At 41.3% G+C, this 26,729-nt stretch overlaps 2 protein-coding genes and 1 non-coding gene across 3 annotated transcripts; 1 reads left to right on the top strand and 2 right to left on the bottom strand.

Moving 5' to 3' along the window:
- Positions 1–602: 602 nt before the first annotated feature.
- LOC105044520 (uncharacterized) lies at positions 603–8,288 on the top strand. The gene is given in 5 exon segments (XM_073257205.1): positions 603–2,440; positions 3,486–3,675; positions 3,777–6,417; positions 6,420–6,489; positions 6,584–8,288. Coding segments are annotated over 4 exon segments (4,050 nt in total). The 5' UTR covers positions 603–2,440; positions 3,486–3,651; the 3' UTR covers positions 7,899–8,288.
- Positions 8,289–11,770: 3,482 nt separating this feature from the next.
- LOC105044519 (uncharacterized) lies at positions 11,771–12,540 on the bottom strand. The gene has a single exon (XR_012141326.1). It is a non-coding gene; the product is annotated as an uncharacterized protein (transcript).
- Positions 12,541–21,229: 8,689 nt separating this feature from the next.
- Positions 21,230–23,891, bottom strand: LOC105044518 (ABC transporter G family member 6-like). The gene has a single exon (XM_010922452.4). The coding sequence runs from the start codon at positions 23,747–23,749 to the stop codon at positions 21,500–21,502; it is 2,250 nt and encodes a 749-aa protein (XP_010920754.2). The 5' UTR covers positions 23,750–23,891; the 3' UTR covers positions 21,230–21,499.
- Between the last annotated feature and the right edge of the window lie 2,838 nt (positions 23,892–26,729).

The raw sequence follows: 26,729 nt of genomic DNA, 5'->3' as shown, positions 1-26,729 counted from the left end.
CCGGCTGACGCAACAACGCATCATCGTGGTTGTTCTTAACGTGATCCGCGGAGCATCGGAACTCGAATCTTCGGCGCCACCTTTTTTTAGTTATTACGAGCCTGAGTTACGGGACCACCTTGTTCGGCGTTACCACATCGGACGGTAGCGGATGGCTTTGCCGGTTCAGAAGGATCTCCGGGATCACCACGCGACACGTGTCTCCAGCCTCCGCCGGTATTTTCTTATCTTTTATTTACAATAAAAAGAAGAAGAGTTGGACGGGCATTGGGAACCATCCTGGAAAGAGTCTGTGTGTGACACGTGTCCCCATTTACTTGCCGGTATTTTTTTAATAAAAATAAGTAGAGTTGGAAGGAGATTGGGAACCATCCCGGAAAGAGTCGGTGTGGCGGAAAGTCCTTGTGGTGGTTGGCAAGTCATTATGATCTGCCCGCCCTCTTTTTTTATTATTTCCTTTATCATGCTTGTCTAGGGCTTTCGCACCCAGGAAATTGCCTTCAGGTTCCTCCGCCCCTTCCTTTGTCTGTTCGTCCTTCTCTCACGCGTTCGGTTTCTTCTCTTCGATTTCTCGGAGAGGGTGGGATCAGGTAATGGCCGTCGGCCGCACGGCTTTCTTTTGACCCAGATCTTTCTTTGGTTTTTGCTTTTATTTGTTCCTCTTTCGTCGATTATGTTGACATCTTAGAAGATCGCGGTTTGGGAATTTTCTGGGGGATCGGACGAGAGGGGGAGAGCGAGATCTGTTTTTATTTTAAGAGATGAATGAAGAAAAGTCGATGCTCTCTTGGGATGTGGTAACTGGACGACTCCCACCCGTGGCGTTCTATTTATTCAACTCGTACAGAAGTCGAGATTAGGGCCGGCAATCGAGACTTTTCTCAGAGAAACGATGTTTTTCCTGTGTTATTTGGGAAAAATTGTGCTACTAAGTGCTTATTTAGAAGAGAATCGTAATTTTGAGATGATTTCCGGATCTCAGATCGTTCCACGAGCGGTGACAAAAACTGTTTCTCATGCTGCTCAGCTACATGGCTGCCTGGTTCTCTTGGAATCGGGCATTTGACGATTGAGATGAGCATGGCTTAGGGAAAAAGGCATGCTTTTTAGCTTTTGGTGGTAAGGTATGGGCGGGTCCATTAGGGATTTCTTTGGGTATCCGGTCATCTCTGGCCTTGTGCTTTCCTGGATGGATGATTATTCTAGTTGATGTAAGGTTGGCCTCCTTTTAACTCCTAAAAAACTTAACTATAGGATGGATTGGGAAGTTGTTTGTAGATCCGGCACATCTATAAATATTTTTAGGGTTTTCTGGTTCGATTCTACTTTGTAGAATATTTGGTTGTTCAGATCGTATTTGGATCTCCAGCATGGTCATTCGTTATTTATCCTGCTGTTGATTTAGATCCTTCTGGTTGAGATAGCGTGCTATGCAGGGCTAATGGTTATTGGTAGGGTTGGGCCTTTCTCAGGGTCGTTTTTGGTAACAGCTCGTGGATTTAGTTTAACATTTGTTGAAGCCGGGCACCGGCATCTCATTTGGTTTACTGTTTCGTCTGTGGGGTTGGAATCGTTTCTTTCATCCAACTGTTAAAAACAGTACAAAGTAAATTGAGAAAGCTGAAAAATTGGATTTGGGGTCTTTGTGTGTGCACAACTTTGCGATTTAACAAGGATCAGGTGGGAAGGTATCAGATTAAGATTGCGCTGTCGGATTTCTTATTGTATACCTCAGTTTGTGCACAAGGGCCTTAGAAGTGACAGATAGATTTTACAGTTGGAATTCCCAGCCTCATTCGGATATTCTTATTTTGCATAAGAATTTTCAATGGTAGCAGGGAGTCTTGAGCGGGGAATAAGTTTTGATATCAGAGTAGGAAAAGTAATGGTTCCTTGGTAGGATTTTTTGAGCAGCAGAGAATCTCTTGCTCTACTTATCAGGTTATTATGGGTACCTGAACAATTCTTCTAGACTAATTTTGTTTTCCCTTGGGCTTCATGAGACAAAAGAAAATTATTGGCGTGAAAGAGGTTTCCAGCAATTACATCTTGCTGTCTTATTTCCAGCTTGTGCACAAGGATGATAATGTGTAGCAGGTGTTCTTCCTGTGCAAAGGGGAAAGATCATTAGGACCATGCAACTGAGCTTGATGGAAAGTGTGGCTTGAATGTTCTGGGATTCTGGTTTGTTGGTGATCTCAGTATTTTATTAATGAGTAGAGTTTTTTATTGCATATCATGGAAATGCAAAAGTTGACTGGCCTGGTTTATGGAAATATAAACAGACTGGTTATCTGGCCTAGTTTAGATTCTTTGGGAGATTTTGAGGTAAATTGAGATAGTTGTGAGGCCTCCTGCACATGTGGTGTGCTTTGTGTGGCAGTAGGAGTGCACTATCTCATGGTTGGCAGTTAAGAGTGCTTTCTGATGCGTGGGTCAGGTAAGATTGAGCTGCCTATCAGTGTTTAGCAATATCATGATGATCCTTTTTGCAGATAGAAATTTTAACTGCAGTTTCGATGATCAGCAGTCTTATTAGCTCGTAGACTGTGTTTATGTTATGTACTCTTGACTATCTTATATAGATAAGCGGCTACATATGAGTGTAGCCTTATGGTAACATTGCCTTCAGAAGTTATATTCAGACTAGCTGTAAGCATTCCTTGGATGCTGCTTCTGTTTTGTCTGTTACAATAGCTAGATGTATGATTTTGTTGTTTCCTGGTTCAGTTCATTTGATGATGTGGATTATGCCATGTACACAAAAGGGTCGATATCTATTTCTTCTAGCTACTTGTTTAATCGAAATGACATGTGGCATCTTAGTTTTAAGTAGTCTAACTAATGAACATGGTTGGACGTTTGTGCTAAAAATATTAAAATAAATGAATTCATTATAACTGATAAGAGAATTGGAGATTTGGAAATAGCTTAATAAATTCAGAAAAGCAATAAATAGTATAGAGGAGGTGTAGGTTATTGGGCTTATGCAGGAGGTTACATGGACAATGTGTGGCATGTGTACATACAGAGATGCCTGACACCCTATGCATGCAGTCATGGGCCACTTTTAGATAGTAGCAATGCTGCTATGTTTGGACAATTAAGCATGCCCAATACTAATTAAAAAAAGACAGTTTATTTGCATACTTTTTGTTAATGCTCATTCTCGACTCTTTGCTTCCTGGTTTACCCCATGTCCAGGTCAGGATATATTGCTTCTTTATTTGCTCAATGGAACTGTCTTGTAATTATTGTTTTATTTTTTAAAACATTAGATACTTTTAATGGTTTATGTTTAATTCGTAGTACAAGCTTAAGTGGGATGAATTGTCAACCGTACTTTTCTGTCTTTAAATTGTCTGCATGATCCTCGATGAAAGCAATTTATGAAGCTGACTAAAAAGTGAGCTATATATTTTTAAAACTCTCTCTCTTTCTCTCTCCAGTTTACAAGTTTGTGACATCCATGTGTGCTTTGACAGATCTGATTTTCATGCCCATTGAATCGCTACACGAGGATTAGTTGAGCTCTAATTTGAGAAGGAAATCAATAAGATGCTTTGTGCACATGCAGCTTGCTTTGTTGCACTGAACTAAAGTGATTATAGGAAGTTAGAGTTCCATTTTCCTCTATCATAACTTAAAACAATGCCGATATCTGATCATGAAGAGGTGCCCCTTTCTTGCTGACTGTATTAAATAATATCATTCAATAAATAATGTTGGGTTTCCATGTTTCTATGACATTAACCTTGTAAATTTTCTATTGGCAGCTGGGAGTTAATCTTCTAGCTCAGCAGTCTGGTGATTCTATTGCAGGTGTTCCCATCAAGAAAAGACGATTCATTTTATCTCAATTTTCATCTCCAACTCAAACACCATCTTTGCCGCCAGAAGATTCTGAAAGACCATGGAAAAAGTTATGTATCTTAGAGGCTGAGTCCTCTGCTTCAGAAAGTAGTGCCCAGCCTGCTTTAGGGACTGATTTCATCACCGATGGTTCCTTGGAGGCTAAAGGAGAGTCTCTGGATAACAGAGATGTAGATACGGCTTGTGGACATGAAAATCATATGGAGTCTAATGTTCAGGAACTGGAGCTTAAGACTGCTGCTACTGCTATCAAGGGAACCAGTGTTGTGAAAGATTCAAATATGGATGACAAATCTGTTTTATTGTCTGGTATGCAAAATAATCAACTTTTGTCGACACTCAAGGGGCCATCTGAGCTGCCCGTAGGTGACAGTAGTGGTGAAGAGAAATTTGCTTCAAGTGATAAATCTGCATTTCAAAGAGTTGCATCAATGTCTGGATGGCAGTTAACATCTTCAAGAGATGGGAAAGATACTGGAGATAGTTCTGTGAAGCAGGACAAAGTGGATCATCTGCCTTTGGGTGTGAGGCACACTATTATTCATAACAACTGTAGCAATTTGAGTTCAAGATTTGATCCTGTTCATCACTGTGTAAACAGGTCAAATTGGGACTTGAACGTTCCAATGGACACATGGGATTCCTCAGCAAGTGTTTCAGTCATGGCGCAAGATGGGCATGATGGTTCAACTTATGGAGGTATGCACAAGAAAAAGCTTGAGACACCCCCTGTGCGAATGACTCCTGGAGAATCCAGTAACATGCTTCAGAAAAGCAACAGCCTCAGAGCAGGCAACTTTTCTAGGAGTTCTGATGATCATAATAGGGCTGATGTTGGCCTAGATTTGCAGCTAAAACCACCTAGTAGACCTGAATTGCGCATCAACTGGGGAGCTATGGCTCTTCCTGATCTGAGTTTATCATTGGCAGGCAGTACAATAGATATATCAAGTAAAGCTGTAAAGCCTGAACCTTATGAGGAGGCAAGTCAAAATGACTCTTGGAAAGTTGAGACAGTTAGTCTGAAGTCAGAAGGTTTTAGGCATGTAAAACCTGAGCCATGTGATGGAAGTTCTCAAGGCAAAAAAGATGCTGAATTAGCGTGTTCCAGAGACAACAAATCAGCATGTGCTGGAATGGTGAAGTCAGAGCCACCAGAAGAGCCTTCTCAAGATTCCCTTAAGAGACTTACAGGTAAGTCACCTGATATCGAGAGTGATAATCATAGATTAATGTCATATCATGCAGAGGGGCGTCCGGATGCAAGTGAAACCAAGGCAATGGATTTGAATTCTGAAGCCGTTTCTGTTGATGATGATCTTCATGATGGCTCAAAAATGCCTGTGAGTGCAGGGATACCTGCAAGCAAAAGTGGAGGTGCTACTGTAGGTTTGGTTTCTCAAGCTGTCATTCCTGATTCTAACAAAAATGACCGTGGAGAATTGCATAATAGCGCTTGCCTTTTCCAAGATGAAGAAGGAAATGATATTAAGACTTCAGATTTGGCATCAAAATCCCAGATTTCTGAGGAAAAAGGATTAAATTCAGTCAGTGAAACATGTGAAGTTGCTGGTCAGGCTTCTAACTCACTTACTGAACCTGTAGTTTCTGGTGGGGAGAAGGAGCCTGCGGTATTTGATGGTATGTCTGAAGGGAGTGCAGAAATGGACTGTTCGGATGATGATAATAATATTGCTTCATCAAATTTAGTTGCAGTGGATGAGCATCAAGTGGATTCATATGGAAACAGCAAGGTAGGTGAAAGTTCTCAGGAGAGGATTCATTTATCTGTTGATATTCAAACAAAAAAAAGCAATTACGATGGACATGGATCAATTAGTTTTCATAATGCTAATGATGCTAGAGAGAAAACTCTTAAAAAGAGAGATGGTGATGATGAGTATGAAGACAGGGTGAGAGACTCTATGTTAATGTCACATGGTGCAAATATGAGTTTGCCCAAGAAAGGAAGTAAAGATGTACTTGGTAAGGAAACTGTTGACACCTTTGGACCTACAGGTATGCCAACAGTGATGCGGTCAAATATGGATGCAAAGGAAAAAGAAACAGAACTTGACGAGATGAAGACTGGTCACAGTACTGAAAAAATAATTCGTGTCTTATGCAATAGTAACAATGATTTAAACTTGAGTTCAACAAAAGATGTGCATGAATCATCAGTTATGGAAATCCAAAAAGCTTCTTCCAGTAAAACTAAATTTATTAAGACTGCTCATAAGATCACAGAGAATCATCCTCTGAAGGAGAAAGGCTCAGAATTGACATCAAAATCAACTGGATCAACTAGTGCAAAAAACATTGCAAAAAGTAGCGAGGGTGATAAAGGTCCCCGACACGAGGATACCAGAGGTTCTGTTCCATCTTCTAAGCATTTGATTTCATCAAAAAAGAATTCACCTTTAAATGGTGTTGCAATCAAACATATTGATGGTTGGGATAGGAACAGCGAAATTAAGAAGGTAAATTCAGCTTCAAATAGATCATCATTTGGAAATACTAAGTCTCCTTATGCCAGGTCAATTTCGTTCTAACTGAGAGAGAAAGATTAACCGATAAATTGCATTGGCGGGAGAGGCCACAACCTAGGGGGGCAAGGTGATATTCTTTTCCTCTTTATCTGGTTCCTTGCTTTCATATTAAAATTATGTTGGCATCTCACTTTCAGTTTTATCCTCTTATTATATCTCAGGAATGACAGGTGCAGTGACCGGACATTTAAATATGAAAGCGGGAAGAATGAACATCAGCCAGTTGAGAAACATGGATCTGATTTTATTAACAACAGGAAAGCTGACGACCGGTTAGGTGCTTTATATTGCAATCGAAATTCTGGCCCTCCAGGCGATCCTGAACTTCATGAGCAGAAATTTTTCCGATTTTCAAGGCCTTATAGTAGAGGTGAAGCTGCCTTTGCTGTTGAATCCGATGGTTCTGTGAGAAATACGGGTAGGATCGGGAGAAGGCTTCTGGAAAATGAACCACCACGCCTTTCTCGTTTTCCACCTAGAAGGCGGTCTCCTGTACCTAGAGAAGTGCTGGTACCATCGGATGTCCAAATTGCTGGCCCTTCTGTGAGAGATGTTAGCCCCAGTAGGTATATCGGGAGGGATGTCCCTGATCCTCTTCTACTGTCCCGTGAAGAGAAGATTATGAGAGCTTTGCCAGAAGACATGATGGATCCCTTACCATTCCCACACCCACATCCACGCCTGCTATATGAGCATGTTGACAATGATCTCATTCGGAGACAGAGACGGAGCCACTCACCTATTCACAGAAGGATTCCTGCACGTTTCCATCGAGCACACTCTCCTCATCAGTGGTCTCCATCTAGAAGGTTATCTGATGTCTTAGATGGACATCCAGAACTAATAAGATGTAGATCACCACCTGCTTTTAGAATGGACAGGCTGAGATCACCTCATCAACGTCCCTGTTTTCCTGAAGATGTGATGGTTAGAAGGCATGGTTCTCCTCCTCCTTTCCCTAGATTACTCGATGGTATGAGAGATATTCATCCTTTGGAGGAGCATGATTTGCCAAGGCCTGGCAGGGTTTTACAGAGGAACATTAGGAGGTTTGATTTTGTTGGCCCTCAAGAGTCTGCAGATGAGGAGTATTTTGGACCTTCTTTCCCTGCAAGTCAACTTCATGAACTTGAGGGGGATGACGAATTTGTTGCAAGAAAGAAGTTTGATGAGAGACGTGGTTTTCTTCATCCTTTCGTACAGCGACCCATTGTTTCAAATGATGGAGAGAATTGCCTTCCGTATCCCGTTGAGGATGGTCCAAGGCCTATTAGATTTTGCCCTGAAGCTGAAGAAATGTTTCCTGATAGAGGCAGTCCTCAAGACTTTGATGGGCGCATTGGAAACCGAATTGGGAACATACCCAACAGACTAAGAGGCATGGCAGAGCGAGGTGATGATTACAGGTACCATGGTGCGCCGGGATGGCATGAGGGTGGTTTAAATGATGCCAGGTTAAAGAGGAGAAGGCTCTAATTTTATATTGGTATTTTCAGTGATGAATCACGTGGAACTAGATATTTACTCGCCAAGTTTGGTTGTTGTTGCTGACCTATATTTGATGCTTTTTGGAGAGTGAGATTTGTGGCTTGGCTCTTGCCAGAGGTATGTGCAGCTGGGAGCTTTACTGACAAAGTATTATTTAGTAATCAAGCATATACGAACAAAAATCCAAATAAAATGATCTGGAGAATATGAAGCTGGTAAATCTTGTAAACGGCCGAATTCTATCTAGAACTTTTTAAAGATTCATTTTCTTCTCCTGGTTATTACTTTTGGATTGCATGGTTGGCAGGTTTGTGTTCATCTAGTTATTTGTGGTCATATATGAAATTTTATGGAAGCTCAGCTTGTGCGTCTTAGTTATTTATGGTCATACATGAAATTTTATTAAAGCTCAGCATGTGCGTGTTATCGTAATAAACATGGCATCCATAGCTACAGCCAGTATGTACATAACGTGCTCTGGAAAATGTGAGGTGGGAGTGTCTGTCCCTGCCACGCTAGTGAAGGCTGATTTGCTACGGTGGGCTGAGCTTATGACGTTCTATTGGCCTTGACTGGGTATGATAATATCGGCCGTGCTTCTAATGGATGTGCGTCTGCTGTCCTCTGCGTTCTTGGGAGGAATTTCGGCAGCACTATTCTTGTATAAGCTCTGCAGCTTCATAGTTAGTGTCAGAAATTTACATCAGATTGACTAATCATATGACAGTTGAATTTGGCAATTCTGCCTGGAAACTGACGTCTTATGAGTCCATGTTTAAATCTCAGAAAAGTTTTTGTGGTGTGGACCCTTCCTTTTTTAATATATTTGTATAATATATGAACTCGTTGGATTTATGTGAAAACATGTACACAAAGTCCAGATCTATCAATCGATACAATTGTTAGTCATGCTGTTTCCTTTGACCAACTTGTCAGGATCTTGTTTATGATTTCATGAATTGGCTTGGCTGCGTTGTCTGTGCGACGAGCGTTGGAAATGATGGAAGTGTTAAGCACCTTATTTGTAAGGATTTTGTGTGTGTTTCCCCTTGTCCCCTGCTTATTTCACGTTTATGACGAGGTGGCTTGTGCGGCCAATGATGGCTGATGCAAGTGGTTTTTTATCAACATCTGCTCTCCAATTCTCATCAGGGTTTTGAGTCAGGTGGGTCCGCTGGGTCCATCTGTGAACTGTTGCAAGTCATATGCAGAGTAGATATCTAAAACGTCGTTGTTGACTTGGTGGTCTGAACTCTTAACACTGCAAGGAAAAACCTACCCACGGTGTTTGGCACCAAGTTTCCCAGTCAACCTGGAAAGGGTGTGAATTGCGGGGATGTTTGGGGTCTCAGCTTTTTATCATGGAACGTTAACTTGGATGGTCATAGCACGGGTGGATCTCTCTCTCTCTGTGTCTCACTTTTTATTCTTGAACATTAACTGGATGTTCATGGTACGGGATCTCTCTCACACGCACAGGAAAAAAAAAAAAAGAAATTATGTTTGCATTTACCTTGGAATAACTATCCTTCCACTTTATAGAGGGCCACCGCATCATGGAGAACATAAAGTGAGAATATTGAACTTTCCGGATGGGTTTTAGTTTAAAATTCTTTGAGATGCCACTTTTATTGAATTAGGAAGAGTATAAAATCAAAGAAACAAAAACTTAAACTGATTGATTTTATCACCACAAAATTTCACCTCATGTCGGACTGTTTTATGTTCGATACAACGTGCTTTCAGTTTGCTGACAGAGCATGCAGTAAAGTGCCTCATCGGAGAGATAAAGAAGCATTTTTCAGATGAATAATTTGTTCATTTCTATATGCTTAAAGTTTTTTTGCCCCCCCCCCCCCCCCCCGCTAATCCATCGGTTGCAGAATACAATTGATGGAATTGTTTGACATTTGAGTATGAACAACTCATCTCCAAGCTTTTGCTGACTGCCTTAATTTGGTACCACAGCAACTGGCCATACCATGTAGCACGTACTACAACCAGCTCATTTCCATTTATGATAAAAATCGAAAGGTGACAGTGGCTTTTCAAAATTCAAGTTTTTACGCATCAGGAGGATGATAATGTCAACTATCTATAGTGACAAATTAAGATCATAGGCTCCAATTTTATCAACTCCTACAAATTTATTTTTATGCTGATGGATGCAAATGCTAAGCTCTTGATGCGCATGATATCATCATCACGATGACTAGGGTGCTTTTCTTATACAGTTCACTTTACAAGCTCTTGTGAAGAACTCAAAAAATGAAATTAGCACAGCACTGCGATATTTGACGAGGATGTATATCCATTAACATGGATGACTGTTCCTCTTGTTGTGTGAGAGAGAGAGACAGAAGAGGGAGGAGGAGGGGGTGATACACGTCCCTCTTGACAGCCCCAAAAACGTATAGTAATCGGGGGGAAAAAAGAGAAGATGAAGTTACCTATGAGAGAGAAGTTAGACATGGAAAATATGGTGGGAAATGCATCTGGTAATGAGCAAGCATGGAGTGAACATCTTTGATCACATAATATAATTGAAAAAGGTTTAGGATGTACTTGTTTTAGTTCTTCTTCTTTTAACCTATCTGTGAGAAATGGAGTGTCTGGTCCGGAGTTGGGCACAACTCGATTAATCTACCAGATGAACTGAAAGACTATCTTTAAAGTTTGTCATGAACTCAAGCCAGGTGGACTTTCATCAAAGGTAAGAGATGAAGTACTGCTCAGCATGCCATGTTCTTGATACAACTATAAAGGAGATGATGATTTGAGCAGAATTTTTATATTCTTTGCATTGAGTTATTACAACTTGCACAAAATTGTGAAGCCATCATCTGAAAGTTCTGTTGTCTTATAGACTATATCTAGTGGCAAGCATTGGTTGAGAAAGGTGTGGTCCTAGTGCTATATCATGTCATCTCCCTTTACAGTGGTTTTAGAGGCCAAAAGGTGGCAAGTATGGGATGCTGTTACGAGCAGTTCCCTCCATGACTTTTAGTGAATATACTTGGCTTCTTGTAATGCTTGTAAATGATCCACGTTTATGGGTAAGATTAACTTTTTGCTAAGGTCCAGGATTTTTCAGCAGGTTGTATCCTCCACCGGATATTTTGCTGGTTTTCTGGCTTTGGAGTATCCATATGCCAACTCCAATTGTTCTACAACAAGAAAATTGGATGTTAACATTCACAGCTCATTAGCTTATCTATGTGATAAATCTCCCATGAGAAAGTGTTCAGGGATGTAGAGTAGAGCAATGATCCCAGTGGTCTCCTCCAAGTTTTCTCTTTCTACTCTTTGCCTACAGAACAACTCCAACTTAGTTCTGCTGTTGATTCTCTAATCTGATGCTAAACAAGAAGTCTGTATGAAGATGCTTTTGTTCCATAGAGAAGTACCAGTGAACTACACACAATCACCAATATTCCTTCTATAAAATTTCCCTTGGACATTTGCGATCACTAATTCCCTGTTATTAAAATTTACAAATCTCTGCTCCGCTTCCATACCTATATTAAATGTTACAGAATAGATATGATGGACAAATTCAAACATTTAAATGCATTGAATTGATAACAATAGTCTAATCAAAAAGCTTTAGCCTTTGCTAAAGCCCAGCTCAGTTGAAACACGCAAAATTGCAAATGTTGAGACCACCTGAAAGCTATGTAAAAGCTAATACAACATAATAATTCTCTTGTACCCAAGCCTCTAACCGTTTAATTTATTATTAGGAGAACTCCTATTCCGATTATTAATAAAAAACAAACAAATAAAAATTGGTAGTCTGTTTGAAAACTATATTAGAAACCTCAAAGTAGGGATTTTATAACAACAACAACAACAAAGTCTGGTGGAAACTTAAAACAAGTATTATAATTATAATATCAGATTAAGGAATTTACTCAACATAGAATTTATCCAAACAAAAGGGAGAACAGAATATAAAATCTAGAAAGGTGGAAACCATCGGCGGATCAATCGGCGGCGGTGGCAGACGACGACGGTGACGGCGGCGGCTTCGAGGGCCAGACGCTGATGCGCTCCTTCTCGAACTTGATGAAGAGGGCGGCGGCGGCGGCGATGGAGTAGAGCTGGATGAAGAGGATGGGTGGAGAGTGGTAGCGGAGGAGGGACCGGCCGGAGCCCAGCTCCACCAGCAGGAGCGCCGCCAGGCCCAGCCCGGCCAGCCTCCCGTTAAGCCGCTCGCTGTAGGGGCTGAAACCCGCCTCCACAGTCAGCCCCCCCGCCGCCACCGCCTCCTTCAGCGGCACCGGCGGCAGCATCACCTTCTTTTTGCCGCCGCCTCCGCCGCCGCCGGACTTCCTGGCCCGCCGCTGCTCCGCCTTCTTCCCCGTGCCGCTCCGGTACTTGAGCCGGACCCGGGCCAGCCGGTTCTCGAAGGTGGGGTCGGCGGTGGCGGATGCCGGAGGTTCGGCGGGGGCAGCCGAGGAGGAGGAGTCTTGGTCGGGCTTGGGATCGTCGGCGAGCGCGTGAGGTGCGAGGGGGAGGGGTTTTCTTCTTCTGGTGGTAAGTGGAGAGGAATTGAGGGCGGAAGGGAGCGATGGATTTGGGATTTGGAAGGTTTGGGGACGACGCCGGCCATCCTCTTCTCTTTTTTTTGTTTTAGGTCTCCTCCTCCTGCTTAAATCAATATATGCGGTGGGATATTGGATACAGGGTGTCAGCTTGTCCGGCTCTGATAGAATTTTGGAAGCGGATGGAACGACGTTGTCTTCTAATTATTTCATAATTTTTCCAGTTAGCCTTGGGATCATTTTCCTTTTTTGGTTTAAATTTTACATAGCCTGCAAATATATGAAAAAGAGAAAGGAGGGCTTTGATATTATCTAAATATTGCCCTTTTTTCTTTTCGATGCTTCTCAACTTGCAAAAATAAGATTGTATTTTTGCCTGCTAGCAGGCATTTCGATCGTTGGATCGCAATCTGCACAGATTTCAAAGCATTTGAAGTTTTTAATTCATCTATCTGAACAGATCTCAAAGCAAGTATCATGCAATCTCTAACAAAAGCAATAAGAGAAAACACCTGTCCTGCTAGTAGTACCATTAGTGAAATTATTGCAATATACTTGCCGTTTGGGTCTAAAACATGAAATTTGATGGAAACATTGCCTCGTGTTAGTTTTTTCTAAAATGAGTTTTTATTCGACGTATTTCTCATTATGACATTTGTAAATTTTTTTTTTTTTTTTTTTTTTGTTAACCAGTATACAACAACCGCCAGGGCCCATGGTCGAGTGGCGGTACAAAACCCATCCCGCGGCCCAATCCGCAACCTCATCAGCCTGCCGAAAGTGCGTGGTTAAAAAACTCATTCAAAATCCCTGCGTCCGGATCTGCAAAGTCTGCAATTGCAGTCCCGGATTCACAAGAGTTCAATAGTGAAATAAGGGTTGGTGGTCACTTACCAGGACAATCATCTATTCCTGCGTCAGCGGTCCACAGAACCGAAAAGAGTGTTGAATCCGTGAACTTTGGAAGGAGGGGGAAATGTCAAACTTGTGAAACTAGTAGAAAGCGAAGAAGCAAGAGTGCGTATGTTGTTCAGCAGGGATACCTTAAAGTTACAACCACTGTTCAATCCTCCACTGCCATGGATAAAATTTTGGCTCTTTTACTACCGAACAAGCCCAGCCCAAGCACAATCCTTCCATAGTGAATAGCCTATCCAATAGCCACCGATTTCTACGTCATTACAATATCCAATTAGAGATCTATACAAACAGATGGAAGAAAGAGATTGGATTGCTTTGAAATTTGTGCAAAACGGAATCCAGCGGTTAATGTTGCATCAAAAAAATCGATCACTCTTTCGCATGAAAAATACAACCCAAACCTATATGTAGAGGATTTGCATCGAGCATTAAATAATTTTACATTGCAGAACATCTTCCCCTTTTGGCGTGGGTTGGAGGGAACAGTGATTTAGCTAGATGGCATGCTAATGCTATATAGTCGATGGAATTTTATATTGGCATGCTAATGCTATATAGTTTAGCATAAAACGGGCCTTGTGCACAGTCAACATTAATATCAACTCAGGCCTCCAAGATGCTAATCGAAGTCTATAATTTCCAACCCAACCTAACGCCTTGCCATCTTTTTTCTTCTACAATAAATATGGGAGAGAGAGCGGCAACGACGGAACGATCCATGAAGGTCTGGACAATGAACTATTAACATCATGGCCGTCTCGCGGCTGGCTAATTTGGCATGTTCCCATTTGGTCGTATATTTTCAAAGTCACGTAATAAGTTATCACGCCCCCGATCCAAGATTTATGAATCGAGGGTCGCGGCAACCGCCGCATACTCATGAAAAATTCTCTCCATAAGCATGCAAGGCATCTCATCACGATATCAAATGCATCGCAGCGGAATAAATTCAAATAATTATTATTCAACTGTAATTCAAGTAGTTAAATCAAATGTCTTACATCCAATAAAATTTTTACTAAAACAATAAATCTAATAGATCGAAGTTCAATGAAGTGTTGACAATACTAAATCTCGCCTCTAAAAGCTCTGTCCCAATATTTCTTTCCACGCTCGAAATTAATTATCTGAATCTGAAAAATAGAAAGAAAGATAATGAGCTAGACAGCCCAGTAATAACAAGCATCTCTACCAGATATTTCAGATATTATTTAATTTTCAAGAACAATGCTGCAAATAACATAAAAATATATTTAATGCTGATTTAATGCAAATCCAATAATTTCAAATATTTACATATAATAAATCCGATTCGATTCAAAACACTCGAAACTCAACAGCCTCGACTATGACCAACGTTTAACCCCCATTGGCGGGATCCACAGAATACCAGCGCACAACTCCCACTGACAGGGTCCACAAATACCAGCGCACAACCCCCACTGGCAGGGTCCACAAATACCAGCGCACAACCCCCACTGGCAGGGTCCATAAAGTACCAACGTATAATCCCCATTGGCGGGGCCCACTGAAACATATTAGGCTGAGAGCATAAATCCGATCTATATCAAAACACTTAGTACCACATTATATATCATAATCTTTCACTAAACATGTGCATAAATCGATATACCATAACATTTCAAAAGCACTTTTCTTTCAAAACATAATTCATAAATCATGCATAATTTCAGAGAATAATTATTTATTTTCAGAATAAATATGGAATATCTTGAGAAGATGATTCATTACTTACCTTTCACGGAGCACTGAATGAACGGATCGACTAACTTCTAGGAGATTCTTCCGTGCCTATTATCCAAAATTATATTTTTACATTAATTTTAATTCAAAATTAAATCTAAACAAATCCCAACTCAAAACCTCACTTAAAATCGACTCTTTCCTAAACTCGATCAAAATCATCAGATGAGACCTCCCACTACGCTAATCCTAGAGGAATAACTTTAGAGAGAGAGAAATATCAAGAGAGAAATATCCTAGAGAGAGAAAATTTTAGAGAGAGAAAGTAGAGAGAGAAAGTCCAATTTCAGAGAGAGAAAGTCAGAGTTCAGACTGAAAAGAAGAGAGAGAAGAGAGAGAAACTCTCTCTCTCATCAATTTCATTTTTTTTTATTTATTTATTTATTTATTTACTTACTTACTTATTTATTCATATATATATATATATATATATATATATATATATATATTATTTTATTATTATTATTATTATTTTCTTTTCTTTTCTTTTCTTTTCTTTTTTCTCTTTTCTTTTTCTTCTTTTTCTTTTTCTTCTTTTTTCTTCTTTTTCTTTCCTTTTTCTTCTTTTTCTTCTTTTCTTTTCTTTTTCTTTTCTTTTCTTTTTCTTTTTCTTCTTCTTCTCGGTTCTTCCCGCGCCGGAACAGGGGACCGGCGTCCCCTCGGCCTTGACCGGCCATTCGGGCCACGGCCGCCACGGCGGAGGCCGGCGACCGACGGGGGCCACTCCCCCGGTCACGGAGGAGCGGTGGCCGGCGATCAATTCCGATCGCCGGCGTCGGAAAATTCAAGGAAAAGAGCTAAAAACAGGGTGTCTTTCCCGACCGGAAATCGGCGACTTTCGTCGCCGGCAGCCGCGCACAAATGCATGGGGAGGAAGGGGAAGAAAGAGGGGAAGAAGAGGGGAAACTTACCTTAACCTCCGGTGACCTCGCCGGCGAGAAAACACGGCGAGAACCCGAACGATATCCGCGGCTTCGATTTGAGAAAAACGGAGAGAAAGAGAGAGGGAGGAGGTCGATCTTCAGTCTAAAGGAAAAGGGGTCTTCTTATAGAGAGTCCTAGGACTCCGAAGGGTCCTAGGATTCCTGATTCGCTTGGGTTTCACCGGAGAAGAAGACTCCTACCGGGAGTCTTCTTCCCGGTTTTTGCATACTCTGTTTTTCCCTTTTTTTTTTTTTTTTTTTTTTGGCTTTTGTGGGCTTGATTGGGCTATCACATTCTTCACCCCTAAAAAAAAATTTCGTCCTCGAAATTTTTCATACCTGTCACCATTGTATTGGAAGCCTGTGGATTCTGTTGAGTAAGCGCATAAACTCTTCCCTGGGTTTTAGAAATCTGTCCACCACCCTTATGTTGTCCTTCATGAGTTTTTTGGCCAACTTGATTTTCAGTATTTAGCGGGCAGCTAGCAATTTTATGATCCTTCTGTCCACATTTGAAACAAGCACCGGTATTTCAATAGCAATCCTTGTCTGCATGATTTTTGCCACATCTGGAGCACGGCTCACCATCAATCTGTTGAGTCTTATTGTCTGCTGCTCCCTTAGCTGATCTTTTGATGTTTTTATTATTCTGCCCTTGGGTATCATTTGATTGTGTTCTCTTTCTTTACTTTCTTTCCCTTTCCATGCGTTCTTCATTGACTTCCCTTTCAATTATCAGTGCTTTGTTTACCACATCTGCATAAGTTGTCAATTCATATGGAACCACTTGTTTTCGAATCTCAGTTCTCAGTCCCATCTTAAACTTGTGAACACGTTCTTGCTCACCATCCACTAATCTCGAAGAAAATTTTGCTAACTCTGTAAATTTTGCTTCATATTCAATCACACTCATACCCTTTTGCTTCAAATAAATAAACTCTTGCTCTTTCTGGATCCTTATACTCTGAGGAAAATACTGATCATAGAATGCAATCCGAAATCTTTCCCAGGTAAGTATTTCGCCGTCTTGTTCATGCTTGCGCTGTAGTCGCTGACACCAGTTGTATGCTTCTCCTTGTAGTAAATAAGCTGCATATCGAATCTTTTCTTCATCAAGACACTCTTGGACAACGAAAGCCTTCTCCATCTCCATTATCCAGTTGTCAGCCTCCAAAGCTTCGTAGTCCCTTGAAAGCTGGAGGAGCAAGCTTTTTAAATTCTGAAATATTGTTCCTTGTACTGGTTGCTCTCCATGTTGTGGTGGTGGATGCTGATGTTGTTGTGTATCTCGTTGTATCTGTTGTTGTTCAAACATTTGCTGCTGCATTTGTTGTTGCGCTTGTACCATCCTGATTAGGGTCTGCATTAACTGAGCCATATCTGGTTCTTGACGTGCTCTCGAAGTACTCCCATTAGGATCTACGACTCCCTCCTCCTGAGGGGTGCCACTGATCAGATGAGGAGTGCTACCATCCCGTGGTTGTGATGTCTCTCTTGCAATTCCTTGAGTAGTTCTTGTCATTCTACGGGGAGGCATGATAACCTTGTAGTAGTAAAACCTTATTAGATTCATTTATCTATTTGTTAGGATGGGTTTATTATGATGCTCATATTCTAACGTCCCAATATTCCTAATATTTACCCACCTACACTCATACTGTGTCAAATTCTATGTGTCATAATTTATCCACTTATGCTCTGATACCATATTAATTATCACGCCCCCGACCCGAGATTTGTGAATCGAGGGTCGCGGCAACCGCCGCATACTCATGAAGAACTCTCTCCATAAGCATGCAAGGCATCTCATCACGATATCAAATGCATCGCAGCGGAATAAATTCAAATAATTATTATTCAACTGTAATTCAAGTAGTTAAATCAAATGTCTTACATCCAATAAAATTTTTACTAAAATAATAAATCTAATAGATCGAAGTTCAATGAAGTGTTGACAATACTAAATCTCGCCTCTAAAAGCTCTGTCCCAATATTTCTTCCCACGCTCGAAATTAATTATCTGAATCTGAAAAATAGAAAGAAAGATAATGAGCTAGACAGCCCAGTAAGTAACAAGCATCTCTACCAGATATTTCAGATATTATTTAACTTTCAAGAATAATGCTGCAAATAACATAAAAATATATTTAATGCTGATTTAATGCAAATCCAATAATTTCAAATATTTACATATAATAAATCCGATTCGATTCAAAACACTCGAAACTCAACAGCCTCGACTATGACCAACGTTTAACCCCCATTGGCGGGGTCCACAGAATACCAGCGCACAACCCCCACTGGCAGGGTCCAGAAATACCAGCGCACAACCCCCACTGGCAGGGTCCACAAATACCAGCGTACAACCCCCACTGGCAGGGTCCAGAAATACCAGCGCACAACCCCACTGGCAGGGTCCACAAATACCAGCGCACAACCCCCACTGGCAGGGTCCATAAAGTACCAACGTATAATCCCCATTGGCGGGGCCCACTGAAACATAGTTAGACTGAGAGCATAAATCCGATCTATATCAAAATACTTAGTACCACATTATATATCATAATCTTTCACTAAACATGTGCATAAATCGATATACCATAACATTTCAAAAGCACTTTTCTTTCAAAACATAATTCCATAAATCATGCATAATTTCAGAGAATAATTATTTATTTTCAGAATAAATATGGAATATCTCGAGAAGATGATTCATTACTTACCTTTCACGGAGCACTGAATGAACAGATCGACTAACTTCTAGGAGATTCTTCCGTGTCTATTATCCAAAATTATATTTTTACATTAATTTTAATTCAAAATTAAATCTAAACAAATCCCAACTCAAAACCTCACTTAAAATCGACTCTTTCCTAAACTCGATCAAAATCATCAGATGAGACCTCCCACTACGCTAATCCTAAAGGAATAACTTTAGAGAGAGAGGAATCCATCAAGAGAGAGAAATATCCTAGAGAGAGAAAATTTTAGAGAGAGAAAGTAGAGAGAGAAAGTCCAATTTCAGAGAGAGAAAGTCAGAGTTCAGACTGAAAAGAAGAGAGAGAAGAGAGAGAAACTCTCTCTCTCATCAATTTCAATTTTTCTTTATTTATTTATTTATTTATTTATTTACTTACTTACTTATTTGTTCATATATATATATATATATATATAATATATATATATATATATATATTATATTATTATTATTATTTTCTTTTCTTTTTTTTTCTCTTTTCTTTTTCTTCTTTTTCTTTTTCTTCTTTTTTCTTCTTTTTCTTTCCTTTTTCTTCTTTTTCTTCTTTTCTTTTCTTTTTCTTTTCTTTTCTTTTTCTTTTTCTTCTTCTTCTCGGTTCTTCCTGCGCCGGAACAGGGGACCGGCGTCCCCTCGGCCTTGACCGGCCGTTCGGGCCACGGCGGAGGCCGGCGGCCGACGGGGGCCACTCCCCCGGTCACGGAGGAGCGGTGGCCGGCGATCAATTCTGATCGCCGGTGCCGAAAAATTCAAGGAAAAGAGCTCAAAAACAGAGTGTCTTTCCCGACCGGAAATCGGCGACTTTCGTCGCCGGCAGCCGCGCACAAATGCACGGGGAGGAAGGGGAAGAAAGAGGGGAAGAAGAGGGGAAACTTACCTTAACCTCCGGTGACCTCGCCGGCGAGAAAACACGGCGAGAACCCGAACGATATCCGCGGCTTCGATTTGAGAAAAACGGAGAGAAAGAGAGAGGGAGGAGGTCGATCTTCAGTCTAAAGGAAAAGGGGTCTTCTTATAGAGAGTCCTAGGACTCCGAAGGGTCCTAGGATTCCTGATTCGCTTGGGTTTCGCCGGAGAAGAAGACTCCTACCGGGAGTCTTCTTCCCGTTTTTGCATACTCTGTTTTTCCCTTTTTTTTTTTTTTTTTTTTTTGGCTTTTGTGGGCTTGATTGGGCTATCACATAAGTTCAAACTTCTTGATGTGAAAATCTTATGCTCATCTCCAACTCCATTGATTGGATTCATCTTGGACCACAGTCACCATATATGCATTCCTATCAATCAATTCTTAATCATGCAATTGTTGGGTCCACACCAATTATTCTTTTTGCGAATCTAAAATTTTTACTGCTAGCAATCCCTGGTGCAAGAATGCAATTAATTAATGAGTCAAAAGTCGTAAAAAAGATTGTGTCAGATCTACGGGGGCATGGCTTTGTCTTTGTTAATTAATCCTTCTAAGCTTCTGGAGAGGTAGAAGACAATGGGAAGAGAGTGCTCAATGCAGTCTCTTCGGTCCAGGTTGGTGAACGTTTCTTTTAAATGGAGGGAAAAGCTCCGGCTAACCATATATCTTCCTGCTCTGTGGCTATTGACTGTTGAGCTACCACCAACAAATTATATATATGCAACTCAGAAGTCTAAATCCGATAAAGGATAGCTAAACTAGACTTACACTGTTTCAACTAATTAATCTTATCAACTTCTGACTTAAGACTGCATTGAGTCAGTCTCACAGCCGCCTTTATCCCAAAAGCCCACAGTGCCATTACTGCCAGAGCTCTTGGTTTAGCCGAAACAATTAAGAGAAGCTTGGTTGCAACTACTCGAATCTAATACCATCGGCAACCCCACCCCATTTATTTATTTACAGGTTTTGTGTTTTCTCTTGGAAACCCAACCGGCAAGGTAACTTGCACGCTTTAGCGAGATTACAGAAAAGTGATGCAGAGGCGACCCAATTGTTTCACTAATGGGAAGAAGCACAAAGTTGTCGCAAATGTCCGGAAGAACTTGACACGTGGACCGACGCATCCCATGCCCTTTGTCTGCTTTTTATTGGGAAGACCAGAACCTTTAAACCTAATCTTAGGTCTCCATCAATTTGATATATATCGAATTGTATGGCACCAATCGATCAACCAAATCCACTGGTTTGTAGAAAGATAGAGTTCTTATATATCGATGTGATACGCATTCACGTAGAACAGCTGACCAATTAGGTTGATCCAACCGACCGTCTTTAACTCAACACGCCTTTCCCGTTTCCTAAAGATACAAAGATTATGACTGGATGCAACTTGCAAGATCTAGTAGATCGATGGTACTATTATTCATTTGAACTCATCCAACACGACGTCCTTCTCGTATCCAAACTGAGATCGATAGAAAGATCGCGATTCCATGCGAGGTGTACTATTGTTTATTAGTGTTTCGCTGTTTCTAAATATCACTTTACATGAACAAAGCATATTCATATTTGTAAAGTAGTAAAACGAAAAAGAAAAGAAAAGGAAAATGTGATCACAGATTTCATGTTTGAGTTTTCATCTTCTTCATATCCCAACTTTAAAATAAAAACCAAAAAAAAAAAAAAAATACAGGGAAAAAAGAGACTTCATCATCCAAATCCAAGTATTTATGGTTATTCCTTCCAGAACTTTAAGCTTCATTTTGTGTCTACCTCCTCTTGTTTTTGCTCCCCACAAGCAGTGTGAAGTAAAAGAGCACCCTAAAGAAGAACCCCCAGGCCACGGTTACCCACAAACAATTCCATTTACTGAGGTCAGTAATCCCCTGCTGCTTCAATATATCGGAGCCGGTGGTGATGCATGTGTTGCCGGTTATGCTCACTCCCAGAGTGTTGCTCATGGCCTTCAGAACGTTCAATTTCACCGCCGTCGGCAAGCTCCCCAATGGCGTGTTGTCGAACATCTGAACCCCTCGGACGAAGCACTTCGTTGTGTCATCGAACTCATTCTGCAGCACCGCTTCATAGGGATACTTCACCAAGGATAGATAGTGGAACCAAATCCAGTAGTCTGGAATCCGGTCCCGGTTAATGAAGAAGCCACTGAAGAGAAGGAAATAGGCCAGTATGGCCACCACCACGGTGTAGCCCACCATCACATGCGATATGACGCCGGAGAGAAACGTCACGAAGCCGCTCCCGGCCCAGAAGGAAGCGAGAATTATCAAGAAGAAGAAGAAGAACCCTGATGCACCGCCGGCGAGGCCGACCGCAAAGAATGTGGTGAGGGCGAAGGCGATCGAGAGGACGACCAACGACGGAAAGCCGACGATGGCGTTGGAGAGGACGTAGGAGGAGCGGCGGTAAGCATTGTATGCAGTTTCTCGCATGAAGATGTAGCGTTCTTGGAGGAAGACGGGGAGGGCGTCCGCGCAAGTGTAGAACATGGTCGACATGGCGATGGCGAAGAAGCCGAGACGTTCCTGCGCTCCCTTGGGAGAATTGTCGAGCCGCCAGAAGATGGTGGCCAGGATGAATCCGGTGAGCAGCACGGCGCCGAGACGGATGCCGAATAATTCCGGCGTGCGACGGGTGTTGGTGGCCGAGCGCTTGGTCAGCACGGCCATCTCGATCCAGAAGGGGTTGGCGAACGTCGGGACGGAGGAGGCCGGGCTGGTGCCTTCGGTGGCACCGGAGACGAGCTTGCCACGGGAGATGCTGGCGCTGATGGCATCCTTCAGGGAAAGCGAGGGCTTCTCGGTGAGGGAGGGCTTCGTAGCTTGCCGGGATTTGTTGTACTCGACTAGAGACCTGCAGCCGGCCGGGGTGCTCTCAAGCTCGCGGATGAGGTCGAGGGCGAACTCGGTCGGGTTCTCGTTCTCCGGCATCGGATGGCCCAAGTCGGAGAAGAAGGAAGGGAGACCGTCGGGGGCCCCGCTGTAGACGGTCTGGCCACGGGAGAGAAAGATCAGACGGTCGAGAAGGCCGAGGATGCGGTAGCTGGGTTGGTGGACGGACATGATGACGATGCTGCCGCTGTGGGCGATGCGTTGGAGGACTTTGACCACCATGAAGGCGCTGGTGGAGTCGAGGCCGGAGGTGGGCTCGTCGAGGAAGAGGAGGATGGGGTCGTGGATGATGTCCATACCGATGGACACGCGGCGCCGCTCCCCACCGGAGACCCCGCGGTGGCCCTCGTCGCCGATGATGGTGTTCGCCGCCCGCCGGAGGCCGAGCTGGTCGATGAGCGCCTCCACACGGGCCCGCTTCTTGGCTGTGGAGAGGGTGCGCGGCAGCCGGAACTCGGCCGAGAACATCAGCGTCTCCTCCACCGTCAGCATGGGGAACAAGAGATCGTCTTGCATCACGTAGGCCGAGATCACCTTCAGAAGCCGGCCTTCGAGGTTTTCTCCATTGAGAGTTATGGAACCTCTTAAGCTCTCCCTGGCGATCCGATTCGCCAGAGCGTCGATGAGGGTAGACTTACCGGACCCGCTCGCCCCCAGTACGGCCAAGATCTCGCCCTCCCTGGCCTCGCCGGAGATGGAGTCCAGGAGAGTCTTGGTCCGGGAGAAGGCCTCGGGTCCCTCACCAGCGGTGACCGGATCCGTGGAGAGCCGGTTCTTGCGGAAGAAGGGGAAGAACGAAAGCTTCTTGGGGTTCTTGACGCTGTAAGTGAGGTCGGTGAAGGAGAGGACGAAGTGGAGGGGAGTGGGGCAGAGGTTACCGTCAGCAGGAGGGCCACCCATGCCGCCGAGCTCGAGGACGTGGTGGGCGGGGGAGCTTTCTGCGCTGTCGCCGGCGCGGACGTCGCCGACGCGGTTGAGGAGCTGGCCGAGGGTGGCGGTGGGGTGGGAGTGGCGGACGAGGAGGCCGCTGCGGCCGATGTCCTCGGCTTCTTCCATCGGCGAGGTCGACCGACGATCGAAGAAGGGGAGCTTGTCCACGAACCGTGACATCCCCTTTTATACCAAGAAAATGAGTGTCGGCTTTGCAGAAGGATCCGACGGAGCTCGATCGGATGGAAGGTAGAGTGGGAGAAGGGAAAGAGATTTATTTCTTTCCTTCTTTCTTTCTTTCTTTCTCCTCCTGGAAGGAGAAGGGGTGGCCTGGCTTCTGAACTCGCTGGGTCGTTTCTTTCTCTGCTAATAAATCTTATTTATAGCGTCGTGATACCAAAATGATTTTTTTTTCTTTTTCAAGAAAGGATGCTACGTACGTACGTACGTACGTGTTTCTTCGCACGCCTCTGGGTACGTGGCAGGAAATTAGGCCATGCGGCGAGGGTCGTGCAATTAGGTGGGGGTGTTTAGCTACATTCTACTGTTTTTGAAGTCTTTAAGGATGGATGGTTTCTGGGTGTGAGTTGGAAGTTGGAATAGATTAATGGGGAGTTGGTGGTTGCGGGCGGTTCCAGGTTATGGGTTTTTTTATAAGAAAAGTTGCGGTGGGGGTGTCAAGTGGGTGGAAATTTGGACGTGGGAAGATGCAGCTGATGAGCGCTGTTAGTTATGTGCAGCTGGGCCAGAACACACCAAACTTACAGAGGAGGGATTCATTAGCGGATGGTGCGGGTTGGTCAAAATTAAGATGATGGGGATGGTTATCCATGCGCATGTTGCGTGTGCTGATAAGTGTTTTACTTTTTATAACTCTTATAGCTCTCTCTATAAGTTTTTTTTTTTTTAAAATAGTGTACTATTTTCCTCAAACTTACATGCATACTCTATACAGTGTATAGAGAAATTATATCCTTCGTATCGGGATAGAAACAATCTAAACTGAGATGAAAAAAATAATAACCTAAGAAAAATCATATGATGAATGAGATTTATAGTAACAAAATGAGATAATTGACATGTTGCATTATTATATGATGCACTTAATATCAGTACATAAATTTTAATTTTTTTATTATATATATATATATATTTTTTTTTCTTTCCTATGGTATATCTTTTGTAGTCCGTCAATCATGGAGGTTACATGTGTTTTTCAACTCTTGTATATACACCTGTCATACTAGATAAGATTGATGGTTTGCTTGTCCACATTCCATTCCATTCCATATGCATCACGTTTCCTCCCTCCTGCTTAGCCCGCATCATCCCTCCTTCGCTCATGAGCGTATAGCTTCACATATGGTTGGAACCGTTGACAATTCCGTGGACTTTTATCCAGCTTGTACAACATTTAGCATACATGCTCATTTCCGTAGTCAAAGATCCTTGTCCATTTTTTTTTTTTTTGGGTAAGAAAAGATCCTTGTCCACTGGTTCTTGCATTTATGGAGGTGTCGGCGCAGATGGAAGCGGCTTAAGGAAACTAGCTAGGATTTGCAATCCCACGGTGTGGTGCGAATGAGTACGTCGGCGCGGACAACCTTGATACGAGTGCGAAAGACTATATCCGTCGCCTAGGGGCCTGGGTGGGTCACTACCGTATATAAATTGATCAATTTTTTCATAGGTCAATTCACCTATATTTTTATATTTTTAAAATAAATAAATTATTTTTATAGATAATATTTATTTATAAAATTAAAAAAAAATTATATAGAATCAATTTTTTGAGAATAAAAAAATTTATGTAAAAATTTATATTTTTCTGAATAAATATTTTCAAATAATATTTAGATAAAAAAATAATTTATTCATATTTTTTAATATATTAAAAAAATAGTTCAAAAATCTGTTACCTATGTTCTTTTATATTATTAATTTTTTAGATAAATTATTAAAATCTATCCATATTTTTCGTAATATCTTTTATTATATAAATATTACTATATATATAATAGAATAATATGATATAATATAATATAATAATATATCAATATTTTATATTGATATAATATATATTATATTATATTATATTATTATATATAATAATATAATATAAATAATATATTATATTAGTATATATTATCGTATATAAAACATATCATATTATTATAGTATTATATAAATGTTACTATATAATATAATATATTTTTAAAATTATTATATTATAATATATTATGATACATTAATATATAATAATATATTATATTATTATAATATAATATAATAATTTATAATAATATTATAATATACTATATTAAAATATAATATAGTATATTATATTATAATAATATATTATATAAATATTATATTATATTGTATTGTATTATCATATTATTATAAGACTAAGGGTAATTAGGAATGAATTAAAACGATTATTTTTCTGGTTGATGAAAAAATGATTTAGCCACTTCTTATATAGATAAGATTTTTTTTCATTTGATGGATAAATACTATTTATAAAAAAGTAACTTATTTATCTTGAAAAGCGTGAGAATATGGATAAGTTGATCATAGAAAAAGTTGATCAATTTTTGCATGATATTTATCCACAAAAAGACAGCTCTTAAGAGATGACTAAATTATTTTTTCATCAATAATTAAAATAGATATTTAATTTTATTTTTAAGTGTCTCATCTCTATCATTTAATGCCCAATAACTAGTTGTCCACTTTATCATTCACAATGTCTTTGGGAGTGAAAACTACTAACTAATGGAATAATTAGATGGCAAATGAAAAACGGTCGAGAAGGTGTATATGTTGTTGACCATCTTTATTGACGCGTAATTTATTGATGATTCTGGATTTGATTACATAAGATGAAATTTATTACAACCTTCTTTGGAAGCTACGAATTCTTAAAAATCGTAAGATCATGATAATAAGCTCTTGACATTTGATATTTCGAAAAAAAAAGGGTATCTCAACATCGAGCTTTTGCCCTCTGTGCAACGATGGTAGTGAGACTTTTAAAACCATTTAATATTAGATGTAGTTACTCAGAAAAAAACTATGGACTCGAGTGGAAGGGAACTGGTTCTCAAGATGAGGTGCAGCTTCGCTCCGACCACCGCCGCCCCTATCCCCACCCACA

The sequence above is a fragment of the Elaeis guineensis genome, chromosome 5, assembly GCF_000442705.2.
Source record: "Elaeis guineensis isolate ETL-2024a chromosome 5, EG11, whole genome shotgun sequence".
Lineage (NCBI taxonomy): Eukaryota > Viridiplantae > Streptophyta > Magnoliopsida > Arecales > Arecaceae > Elaeis > Elaeis guineensis.
Note: the sequence above shows the minus strand (reverse complement) of the source record. Positions and strands in the feature narration are given on the sequence as shown.

Bases quoted from the DNA above. Each gene is read 5' to 3' on its own strand.
- LOC105044518 (XM_010922452.4), bottom strand. From the start codon at position 23,749: ATGTCACGGTTCGTGGACAAGCTCCCCTTCTTCGATCGTCGGTCGACC.